Source organism: Vombatus ursinus, unplaced genomic scaffold (genome assembly GCF_900497805.2).
Source record: "Vombatus ursinus unplaced genomic scaffold, bare-nosed wombat genome assembly UNPS02009205.1, whole genome shotgun sequence".
Lineage (NCBI taxonomy): Eukaryota > Metazoa > Chordata > Mammalia > Diprotodontia > Vombatidae > Vombatus > Vombatus ursinus.
Genome location: NW_020948983.1, coordinates 6091949 through 6104927, shown reverse-complemented (window position 1 = coordinate 6104927; position 12979 = coordinate 6091949). Strand labels below are relative to the sequence as shown.

At 33.2% G+C, this 12979-nt stretch overlaps 1 protein-coding gene across 3 annotated transcripts in view; it reads left to right on the top strand.

Annotated features, from left to right (window-relative positions):
* Positions 1–12329, top strand: part of FAM160B1 (family with sequence similarity 160 member B1) — a 44161-nt gene extending 31832 nt beyond the window's left edge. Inside the window, exons 12-17 of one of the 3 annotated variants that reach the window (XM_027852055.1) lie at positions 1818–1961; positions 3031–3121; positions 5452–5595; positions 7440–7580; positions 8900–9003; positions 9103–12329. In XM_027852055.1, the coding sequence (XP_027707856.1) occupies positions 1818–1961; positions 3031–3121; positions 5452–5595; positions 7440–7580; positions 8900–9003; positions 9103–9208 (730 nt within the window). In that variant the 3' untranslated portion in view covers positions 9209–12329. Of the gene's footprint in view, positions 1–1817; positions 1962–3030; positions 3122–5451; positions 5596–6413; positions 6513–7439; positions 7581–8899; positions 9004–9102 lie in introns of those variants that run through there. The other 2 variants (XM_027852056.1, XM_027852057.1) reach the window with 2 other exon arrangements.
* The last annotated feature ends 650 nt before the right edge of the window (positions 12330–12979 follow it).

Genomic DNA, 12979 nt, shown 5'->3' with positions numbered 1-12979 from the left:
TCTAAATTTACTATCTTCCAGCCCGCATTCATTACCTTTTCTACAAACATTTTATTAGATAATTTGTCAAATGTCTTGTCAGCATCCAGATATACCATATTTATCATCTTCCCTTGGTGTGGCATTCTAGTAACCATGTTAAAAAAAAAAAAAGGAAATGATATTGGTTTGGCATGACTTGCTCTTGGTGAACTTATGCTAACTCTTGATAATTAACACATCCCTTTCTAAGTGCTTAAAAATCATGCTTTTAACAATCCATTCTGGAATTTTGCCAGGAATTAAAGTCAGGTTCATCAGCCTGTAGTTTAAGAAGTCTACATTTCCATTTTTTGGAAATCGGGACCATATTTGCCATTCTTACCTGTAGCACCACTACCATTCTCCATGGTGGTGGTGGTGGTTGTTTTTTCTCAGAAATACAAAACAGGAATTCAGCAGTTGGCATTTGTAAGAATTTTTAATTGCCCCAGGATGTAGATTGCCTAGGCCTGGTGACTTGAATTCATAGAGTTTTGTTTTATCTTACCATATGCAGACTTAGCTTGGGTCTCATTTGTCTCTCTAGCTGAAGATGTTTTTTATAAGAGAAGTCAGTAGCAGAGTAGCAGTTCTACCTTCATCCCACCATGCCATTCTCTGTTTTTATTCTTTTCACTACTAGCAGCAGTATACTATCCCATTGATTTTTTTCTTGCCTCCAACATAGTTTGTAAAAAACAAAACAAAAAAACCAAAAACACACTTTTTTGATATTCGTATTCATTTCCAACATCATCTCACTCTGACTTATAGTATTCCTGACACTGTTATGGATTGTGCCACTTAGTTTTCTTCAGTTGTCTACACTTGATTTCATCTTCTTTCTGTACGTGTCTTTTTAAAATCATTGTTGGCCAATGTGTCAACATCAGTCTTTTTTCTTCCTTATTTGAAACATTTGTGTTTATCAAGGAAATTTTGTTCTTCAGATCAGCTTATCTTTTTCAAGCCAGCTTCTGCTCTAGAATTTTAGTCTTACAACTGCTTTTAGCATTAGATAGTGTTCTAGCAGATGTCCAAATACCTGATTTCCCTCATCATTACTCTGTCATGCCTATGTGGCAGATTTGTGATCTGTTTCTGAAACTCTGTCCATTTCTTTCTGGCAGGTACATGCTTACCACAGTATTACTTTATACTTTTGTTAGTCCTAACACAAATGTTCTCTTTTATGCCTCCCCAATCTGGTTTGTGGTTCTCGCATGAGTATATCTTGGTATACAGTGCTACTGCATTGCCCTTTTTGTCTTTTCCTTTTGGATTAAATGTGCCTGTCTTTTGCTATATAATAATCACATCCTATTCTTGAGTTAAGCTCTATAATTCATTTATTACCTACTCTTTGCTCTAATTTGAGGCCTCAAGTATTATAGTGTTGGCTTTCTTTTTTGAATGTGATCTTCTGTGAATTAATTACTGGGCCTTTAGCTTTATTTTCTCTCCTCTTATATTACCTATTCTCCGTGATATTTGACTTAGTGGATGTGTAGATAGTTTGGGCTTTTGGAGTGGTTTTTTTTTTTATTTGCTCCTCCCTCTCTATTTTCCTGTGTAAAACCAATTTGTGTATGTATAAGTCATTAAACAAATATATTTTACCACTTCTTATTAGATGTACTTCAACTGGCTAAAAGTCTATAGTTTTCATATGTGAAGTCTTTATTAAGAAATCCAAATCTTTGTTCTCCAGAATCTTCTTTGTGTTCTTAAAGTTCATATCCCACTTTAGAAATGTTGTAACAAATTTTTTTCCTTATTTCTAAAATGTAACTTAGGGATTTGGAAGAAGATCCATTATTTACTGATCTTTCACCAGAAAACACTTTATCAAATCAAGAGTGGCTTAGTTCTTCACCACCTACTACTCCAGAACATCCCAAAAATGATGGAAAAACTGAAGTCCATAAAATTGTAAATAGGTAAGTTTCATGTCTTTGTTTTCATTTTGTATGCATAATTTATGTGAATGTTTGAATTTTTCTAAAACCATATTGTGAAGCTGGCAGAAATCTTCTCTTTCACGACTTTTACTTATTTAATACAAAATAAGGAAACTGACAACTATTTGCTGGTCTTAAAAATTGTTTTGTTTGGTTTTGTTTTTTTGTAAGGCAATTGGGGTTAAGTGACTTCCCAGGGTCACACAGCTAGTAAGTGTCAAGTGTTTGATCTGAGGCTGGATTTGAACTCAGGTCCTCCTGACTTCAGAGCTGGTGCTCTATCCGCTGCGCCACCTAGCTGCCCCCAGTCTTAAAAATTAAAGCTGAGAGCAGTAGTTAAGCCCAAGAGAAGATAAGTTTGATTGGGGTCTAACTAAATATGCAAAAAAATAATAACAGTGATTTTTTTAGCAGGAATAAAATATCGATTGTTCTTATAGATTCTTAAAATTAAGTAGTTTGTTAATTGGGAAACATTAAACAATATCACAGTCTTTTGATTCAAATAAATTTTCTTGGACAAACATGTTTCTATCCATTTTCTTATTTCTGTTTAGATTTTACTGAATGAGGCCAACAAAATATAGACATTTATCTGCCTCTTCTTCCCAATGACCAAAAGCCTTTCTCCTTTCCCTTTGCTTAAACACTAATTTGAGATGTCATATTAGGAAAGGGCTGATCTCTTTATAGATTTGCTTGTTACTTAAGATCAACAATGTCTTAGATTTACTTGGGAACTGAACATCTGTTTCCACTGATGGATAAATATTATCTCTGCTTGTTCATGAGCAGAGCCAAGTCGTTTGATAAAATGCTTTTAAGTGTAACTTTTGAAATTACAGAAAAATACTTTGCTAGTAATATATTTTGCTATAAAGTTATCAAGCAATATATTCATTTATAATTTTTCAAGGAGTGTCCTCTTGAAGTGACTTACTTCTGCTCAAAAGGCACCACTAGGCAAAGGCATTTGCTTTTAAGGATACTGTTAAATGTAGAAACAGTAGTACTTAGGATGTCTCACTTTTTTGTTTGCTTGTTTAAGTTTTCTCTGTCTAGTACCCGATGAAGCAAAATCATCCTACCAGGTAGAGGGCACAGGTTATGACACCTACCTCAGAGATGCTCATAGGCAGGTAAGTAAAAGCAACTAACTTTTTCATCAAATTTTTAAAAAATGAATGCATTAAGGAGATACAGACTCTGAAACAACAACGGTATAAAATTTATTTTCTATGTCTTTGTGTATGTAGATTTGACTTACCTATGCCCCTTTCTACTTTCCTGGTACTAGATTGTTTCCCTCCTTTTCTTCCTTCCTGTGGTGGGCTTGACTCCACTAGCCATTTCTAATCACTCCTTCCCCTAGCAGAGAGCAGGATGGGAGGTTGGTTTTTTTTTTTTGTTTGTTTGTTTTTAGGTAATTGGGGTTAAGTGACTTGCCCAGGGTCACACAGCTAGTAAGTGTCAAGTGTCTGGTCGGAGGTCAGATTTGAACTCAGGTCCTCCTGACTCCTGTTCTATTCACTGCACCACCTACCTGCCTGTGAGAGGTCTTTCTTGCATCTGAAGTTATAATTTCAAATGGTTTTTCTCATAGAATCATTTCGAGCTGCTAAACAAACTGTGGAAAGAAAGGTGTTCCTAGAATCCCTAATTTGAAATTCAAATGTATTTTCTCATGGAATCATTCTTTTAAACAACTAAATACTTGAAATGTAATCTTTCAGTCTCCCAAACTGTGATTTACCTAAATGTACCTGGAGATGATTTATGATTTAAAATAATATATTTAAACCAATTCTTTCAAATTGGCTTAACACACCATATTACTTTATAATTGGAATAAAAGGTCTATAAATTTATAAACTCTAATGGAACAATATAATATAGATGTTAAAGAGGACTCTGGATGATTGGTAAATATCAAAGTAATTTCCAAAACTACTTCTGGATCAGAATTTCAAAGAACTTAGTGTAAAAATGCTTTTATTTGACTTACACAAATAAAATGTTAAAGCCTAAGGGCCAAAATCATTTGAAATTAATAGTTAGCTTGAATTCCATTGTTTCTGATTCTCCCTTATGTAGTCTGAAGTCCAGAAGTGTAGTTCTCTTTTCATCACTACCTCTTTCCATTATTTCCCTTTATATTCTAGGTCTCTTATTTTTCAAAATGTTTTGTTATTATTTTATTGTATCCTATAAGGTATCTCTTTGGTACTTTGATTGGTATAACATTATACTGGTAAATTAACTTAGGTATTGTTATCATTTTTATTATATTGACATGACATAGCGATGAATATTCCTCAGACTCTGCAAGTTGTTTATTTTTTTAAGGAGCACTTTGAATCTATACAGGTATTTTGTGTGCTTTGAAATTCATAGTAATTTGAGGGACTTAATATTTTAAGTATTTTAATTGTCAGTTTTAAAATGATGTATCTTGTTTTAAAGACTACATTTGGGGGCAGCTAGGTGGTGCAGTGGTTAGAGCACTGGCCCTGGAGTCAGGAGGACCTGAGTTCAAATTTGGCTTCAGACACATAACACTCACTAGCTCTGTGACCCTGGGCAAGTCACTTAACCCCAATTGCCTCACCAAAAAAAAAAAAAAGATTACAGTTAACACTAAAAGAAATTTTACATTTTGTCATGAATGTCTTTTATTTAGACTAAGGGAAATTTAAGGAGACACAGTATAGGGAGTATCCTTTTGTGTAAATTTTGGAAGTTGCCTGTTTAAAAAGATAACATTCTTTTTATTGTTGATTCTTCAAGTTTTTAAATCAGAGATGAGAGAAAAATTCTCATGTAAATTTGAGAGTACCTCTTTCTTGAAATAGCAATTATCTGCCCTAACTATAGACACATACTACACCATTGCTTTTTTGCTGATAAATACCTATCCACTAATTTTCATGCCATTTAATAATAAATGTGGTGTTTTTATCAGGACTTATCCTACTTTTAAAATCATTCCAGTTGGAAATATTGAAGGAAAGAAGTGAGAAAGCTTTTTGTGGCAGTGGTGCTTTGTCATTGTACTTTATGCACTCTGCTACCTTGTCACCTCAGAGCAATTTCAGTTAAGTGTTCCTCCTTTGGGCCTCTATAAGGCATGTACAGAGAAAAACCCAGTGAAGATCAGAGGATAGCAGATGTAAAACTGGTAGGCAATCTAGAGATTCATCTACTCTAAACCCCTCATTTTACAGATAATGGAAACCAAAGCCCTAAGGGATTAAGGAGACTTGCTTGAGGTAACAATCACTGATAGTCTGGATTCAAACTCAAGGCTTTTGAGTTCAAATTCAGTACTCTTTACTCTTTTCACTGTGTCTCTGGTGTATCCAGCACAGCACCTGTTTTTTTGAATAAATATACAGCAATATATTTCTGAAAACCATTTTTGTTTAAAATTTGTTAGCCCAATTTGACTATCAAAATTCCTTTTCCCTAGTTCCGGGACTATTGTTCTATCTGCTTAAGATGGGAGTGGCCTGGGACTCCAAAAGCATTGGAAAAATGCAATTTAGAAGCAGCTTTCTTTGAGGGTCATTTCTTGAAAGTTTTGTTTGACAGAATGGGAAGGATTCTTGATCAGGTAATCGGAAATCCAGTACTTATAAATACTGTGTTTTGTGTTTTTTAGAATTACTATTCTCTGTAAATTGTACTTGTTTTAATTTATCTTCAACATAGCAATTAGATATTCTTTGATTGTCTTACTTGACATACTCTTATGAAACTTTCTCAGTTTAGTAACCTGACTGCTTCTTTGGTGACCTAAGTAATTTCCCTCAATGATCAGCTTAGAAAGCTAAACTTGCATTTATATGGACATTTAAAAAAGAACATTAGAGAGTTAGAGGTGCCATTAAATACAAATTAATATTCATTAACTTTTTTTTCTTGTAAAATTGCTTAAGTTCAGTATTTGTTTTCTTGGGTCCATGGTGCCTATACTCCTATTGTGGCAGTTCTCAAACCATGCACACTTCTCATCCTTTGCACTTCTTGTCTACATTCCTCTCATAAATCCACTAATGAGAATCTACCCAGCGTAATGGGAAACTTTCCTCTGGGTCTTTTAACATTTCGTGTTTGTCATTGCAGCACTTAGGCAATCTATAAGTTTATCTAACATATTAGAAAATTAAGTTTGCTGATCTAAACCAGGGGTCAGCAAACTGACATGTCCCTTGTTTTTAAGAATAGTTTTTTCATTTTTTTATGGCATTTTTTATGTCTGGGTTTAGATCTCATTCTTTCCCTCACCCACTAACAAATCATCAGGGTAGTTAGTTTTCAAATAAGACTTTGTATTGACTGTGAAATTGGGGAAAAAATGGGAAGAAAACCCTTTTAAGTTATCCAGTATAGAATAAAATTTTACATGTTTTTAAATTGTTTCCCTCCGAGATCTTCCAGAAAATGTGCCAATGATTTTTAAACAAATTCTGGAATATTACAAAAATTCTATCCCTCAACTTTGAGAAGACAGTACTAAGTACTGAGGAAAATCAGGTAAAGAATATAATTAAGAAAATAAAGAAATGTTATTAATTGGGTCAGACCATGTTTTATAAAAACAAACAAAGAAACAACATGATGTAGGTTTTCTGTGTTTTCTATTACCTCTTAATAATGGATAGCTTTTGAAAAGTTTATTATAAAAAGTTCTCTAGTATTTGAGTAGTATAAGCTTTTGGAGATTAAGGTTTTTGTAGATCTTAGATAATGTTTTGGAGTCTAGTATATATAATAATTATGCTAATCTTTAATCTTACTACTTTATTTATCTTGTTGAAAATCTCTCTTAGGTCCCAGAGCTAGTTGGTCATTGAGTTATGATATGTCAAATTACATTTTTATATACATTTATATAGATATTAATCATTTATTTCTCTTGAAAACTGTTCATATTCTTTGATTGCTTATCTGTTGGTAAAATGGCTACTGAGATAAAGATCCTACAGAACATTTTAGGAACTAGAAGAGACTTTACTTCTATAGTCCAACCTCATACATAATCTTAGCCAAAATGCTGAGAAGTAGTACCCCTTCATTTTAAGAAGGAAATGAAGACCCATAGAAGTAAAGTGATTTTCCCTAAGTCAAAAATTAGTGTCAGAACTGCAATTTGTACATTAGACAGTGAAAAATACAAATGAAGTATCTTAGTTATGTTTTTGTGTCTGTATCTATGTGATGTATGAAAAAAAAACCAAAGGTTTTTTGGGTTAGAGTTTTTTTTTTGGCTAAGCTAGTTCAGGCTAATGGAGATAGATTTCCTTTCCTTTGGTTGCAGAATATCATAATGGGAAAGTAAGATAGAAGATTGTGTTTTCTGATGAATTTAGGTTGAGCAGTAAATTAAGTAGAATGGTATTAAATATAAGGAAAATCACTTAAGATGTTTCTCTTTCTGTTTTTTCTTTTCCACAGCCGTATGATGTAAATTTACAAGTAACATCAGTGTTATCCAGACTTTCTCTTTTCCCTCATCCTCATATACATGAGTACCTTTTAGATCCATATGTGAATCTGGCTTCTGGCTGTAGATCACTTTTTTCTGTTATTGTCAGGGTGAGTGATTAATATTGTGTGTTACATGGGGTCTATAAAAGTGCTAGCATATTGTTAAAATTATTAAGGAAATATAGCATTATATACCAGATTTAATAAAGTACATGCAAAAGGAAATATTTTATATCTATTCCTTGAAAGTTTATATTTACTACTGCAAAATGTCTTCCAACCCCAGTATTCTATGACTTAGGTTATACATAAGGAAATAGTTTAATATGAAACAATTATATTAGACATATGCCTACCATGAAAAGGTGAATACATATGGGTGTTATGCTATAATATATACTAGACACTGGACTTGGAGTCATATTTGAGTCCTGGTTATTAAATAGCTATGTATGTGCAATTTACTGCCCTCCTTTTGACTTAGTTTCCTTATCTCTAAAATGAAGGCATTGGATTAGATGAGTTCTAAGGTCTTTTCCAGCTCTAACGAGATCATAACTCTAGAGCAGGAAGGGATCTTGGAACTTACCTAGTCCAGCCCCATCATTTTACAGATGAAGAAACAAAGGTTAAAGAGGTTAATTGACTTACCCAAGGTCACCCAGAGAGTGACAGAAGTATAAGTTGGACTCAGGTCCTTTTATTTAAAGTCCAATGTTCTTTCCACGTTCCATTGTATCATACTAATCTCAGTCCATGAGTATGTGAAATTCTGCGTTAGCTATAGGTAAAGAAACTGTAATGTGGTACTAAATGCCGGAGTCAGAAGTCCTAAATTTGAATCTTGACTGCTCCTTATGATGTCCGTGACTTTAGGCAGGTCACTTAACCTCTGGACTTCAGTTTCTTATCTGTAAAGTGAAGGGGTTGGATTCAGTGCCTCCTGAGGTCACTTTCAACTCTGTGTCTGTGATCATGTGAATGTTGAAAAATAAACCTTTAAAAGCCTTTGTGTTAAGTTTTTACATGAAGTGGGTACATGTGAATACGTTGTCAAAGACAGGTACATTTATAGTAAAAACTGACATTTCCTCTCATATCTTAAGTGAAGTGGGTTATATAGACGCTTTATAATAATAGCAACTCTCATTGTATATTGCTTTAAAATTTACGGAACACCTGCACTATAATTCTCTTTTAGATAGATTGAGGATATATTATTATCCTCTTTTCCATGTAAGTCAGCAGATGTCCAGAAAGAATTAAGCTTTTAAGGATCAAAGCCTAAATTTAAACCAAATTTTCCTGAAACCTACCTTAGCATTATTCCCCCTACTTCATACTACCACGAACTGCTCTTATTTTCCAGGAGGTTCCCATGCATGGGATTTGAGGGACACAATATCTTTTGTTTCTGTGTGTTACAGGTTGTTGGAGACCTTATGGTCCGAATCCAGCGGATTCCAGATTTCACTCCCAAACTTCTGCTGGTCAGAAAACGACTACTTGGTTTAGAACCTGAAGGCCCGATGTAAGTCATAATTACATGTGTTGTCATAAAAGAGCTTATAACCATATTGCTATTTTGCTGATTCCCTTTTAATTACCCTAGCTCTTTTTTCTTTTCCAGGATTGACCACATGACATTACTAGAGGGTGTGATTGTGCTAGAAGAGTTCTGTAAGGAACTGGCAGCAATTGCCTTTGTGAAATATCACACTTCTTCAACACCATGAAGAACGTCTTTATGGTAGGTTCCGTGTCACCCAGGCAAGAAAGGATGAAGTATGAAACTGGCCAGAACCATGGAGGACCCAATGGAATGGACATCCTTGGTAACAGGTGTATAGTTTTGGACGTTGTCTTTGTTATAATGGCTCTGTATATAATTGCACGTCATTGAACCCAGGATGCAATCAAAGGAACTTCAGGAAACAAACATTTCTAAAGACTGTTTCAAAAGCTGTAAAAATTTCTGATGTCATAACTTTGATGATCTTGTCTTATTTTAATATCATTTTAGGTAGCGAGGCTTTTTGACACTCTGAAGCTCAATGCATATGTTCTTTTGGATTGATATGTAGCAAAGAAAATCACTGGTTTTTGTAACTTTTTGATGTCGGAATTCTTAGTAAACAAAACATGAAAGGAAAGTGGAAATCAGAAAATGCTATAAAAAGAAAACTTCATTCAATACAGAAAAAAGATAGGGAAAAGCAGAATGTGATAACAGAAGATAAGAATTTTTAAAACAAATTAGCTTCCTTCAATCTTTTATAAGAAAAAGAATAATTTAGTACAGTGAAGAAATTCTCAATTCATGTACTGGATATTTAATCAATTACATGTTTTTCAAAATATTATTTTAATCTCACTTAGCAATGTTAAGAATTTATTTCATATGTTGGTCCCAATTTATTTAAACTATCATATTTGCCACTGTGCTTGCTAAAACAGTATTTTTATAAGAAGCTTATTTAACACAAATTGGGTTAAGAACATTTTGTGCCTTGGCAATGTATTTTGTGATTTTTATTATCCTGTTGAATTTCATGGTAGTTTCTAGGCAAGGAACTGACTGATACCACTTTAGTAAGCAGCAATCAGAATGCCAACATCCTCAGTGTTTACATTTTTCTTTATTGAAGTCTTTCTTGTATAGGATTCTAAAGGGAAAAAAATCATAGTCTTTCAATGTCCTGCTTCTATTTAAAAGGATTTTGGTAAATTGCCGTGTGTATGTGTGTGTAGAAAGGAGATGCTGAATCTCTTGGATTCTTGGGTAGCTTATCCAAATGGCAAGAGTTGTGAGCGCTTCATAGACAAAGCAGTGTTTGTTGCTGCCACCTGGCCTTTTAATTTAATTGATTTTTAGTACTCAGATCGGTTTTTCTAAGTTTGTTTAGGAGGTTTTTTTGTTGTTAACATTTTTAAAGTTAAGCAGCTGCACTTTTCTTTGTTTTTGTTGTTTTTTTTTCATTATCAGTCCACTTAAAGATGTTTGGGGTAAAGAAGTTAACTTTGTAGTCATTTAAAGGGAATCTATCACTGCCTCTTTGAGAAGGTATATTTATTTAGCATATATTTGCATATATGAAGACTGCACTGCCTGTTTATAGGACCAAATTATAAACTTTTGCATATTTAGGTCTTTTGCTTTTATTTCATTTTTTCTATTCTTTTATGTTTCATAAAGCTTCTTTTCATTATTATATAATAACAGAATATCAAACAATTATGAATATTCTTAACAATAGTAAATTTACCACCTTTTAAGAGAATATATGTTCTAAGTAATTTAGTCCAAATTTGTAGTGACATTCCAAGTTTGCAAAGTAAAATAAGAAAAAAAAAACAAGTTGCTAAACTGCAGGTATTAACATCATGTGTTATTTTCTTTAAAAGATTTTTACAATGGAGTCTCATTCAGTCTGCTATTGTTATCAGTCAGTTCATGCAAAGAGTACTGCATTCTTACTCTATTGTAAAAGTTGTTTACTTAATTTGTATTATTTAAAATTTAATGCATTAAGGTAAATTTTGCTTTTTAATATTTTCTTATGTTTGATATATAATTGTTTAATGCTTAAGATGTCACTGTGATGCTGTTACCTCTCAAGCCAAATACTATTCATTTCTCACTCTCAGAAATGGATGTTCGAGCTCACCCATGAAATCAAGCTAAGAGCTTTAGGACTTGTTTTTGTAATGGGTGCTGCTTATGAAACCATAATTATATTAATACAGTGATTCTTCCAAATAAGTTAACAATTAAGATATGCTTTGCTTTTATTTTTAATTTTTTCTAATTTTCACATGCACTTTTCATGTTTAGAAAGATAGGAAAAATCACTTAATTTTAGATCTGGATTTGTCAGTGGAAAGTTGCACTAAATAGCTAGTTTTTATTGTTGTTCTGTGTTTAGGGCTCTTTATTACCTATCAGTGAGCATTTAAATAAAAAATAGTTAATAGCTAGTGTTGGACTAAAAAACACCACTGAGATGATCACCTTAAGCAGATCTCAAATTGAATTTTAGCTTTGCTGCCTATTTGTGTAAATATAGGGTGCACATTTAAAAAAATTTTTTTTTCCACCAGTGTAGTACTGTTTTCAAACCCTATTGAAATTTTCATAATGAGCATCAGTCTTAGCTTACTACCATTGCAATGCTCACATTGTGACTATGTATAGTTCTCATAATATATCTGTCTGTGCAATATGGGAGCTGTGAGTTAATACACAGCTTTTCAGTCTGGTTGTACATTACTTTATGTATATATAAGGACCAAAATCCTTAGCTTGCTTACACTGTTGCTAGTGTAAAAATTGTTACACCTAATTTTACAGGGCACAAATTATAAAATTGCTTCATAAATTGGGAAGTTATTTCCATAAATTATAAAAATTACCATTTAATTATGAAGTTCATAGGCATTGAAAGAAAGTGTAAAATGCTAACTCACAAATTACATGGTGTTTGTATTTTGGGTTGTATGATAAATCCAGATATCTATGCCATGGTAATAATCCAGTGCTTTAACACACAACTGATAATCATTTCAGGCCCTGTAAAATAGTGTTACTATAAATTCTTTGTTTGCCTCCTGCCTTGTTTACATTAAACAGGATATTCAGCAAATTTTTTCTATTGAACTTTGTATAAATTGCTGACTTAACAGTGTTACCATGGTTTGGCAGTCACGGGGCTATCCAGTGAAGAAACTATCCCAAGCAGTGATCAGAGTACATACTTTAATTTTTACAAAGAAGATTGTGATAAAGTTCAACTTTGTGCTAACCAATGCATGTAGGACTAAGAGGGATATTCTAAAAATAAATTAATTTAATTTAAACTACATGTGTATTTATGTTTTTGAAATTTGAATTGTATAATTTCATTTGTTGCGTGTATTTAAAGGATGGATGGCTTATATGACAACATTGTAACAATAATATGTCACTTCATTCCAGATACGATTTTATTTCAAAAACTTATGACTACTTTACCTGATGATTAACCATTCAGTTAAGTATAAAATTCTCTGAATTGGTAACTGAATGGAACAAGTACAGTGTATAGCATAGTCTGAAAGAAACAAAGCCAGCCTTACTCAGACTGCCTGGCATCTTTTCATACCTGCCTTTCAACTTAAAGCTTTAGAATTTGAAAGTAGAAAAGATAATGGGTTGAGGATGCACCAGCAGAAAAGATTTACGTATTAGTGAGTGGAAGCCCTTAACCATTGCTTCTCCTCTCTTTGCCAACCATTTATACAGAAAGTTGCAGGATGAGATGGTGGGGGGAGGGAGCGCCAAATATATACATAATTTTTATGAGTTAAGAATTTACCAGTATTTCATCTATTATAATAGTATAATAATCCCAAGAAGAACTTGGAAAATTCAAGTCCTGCTTCAGAGAGAGAGAGTGTGTGTGTACACACTACAGGTGGTATGGAAATTTTGCCACTTATCAGCAATAACAAAAAACGAACTGAGTCAT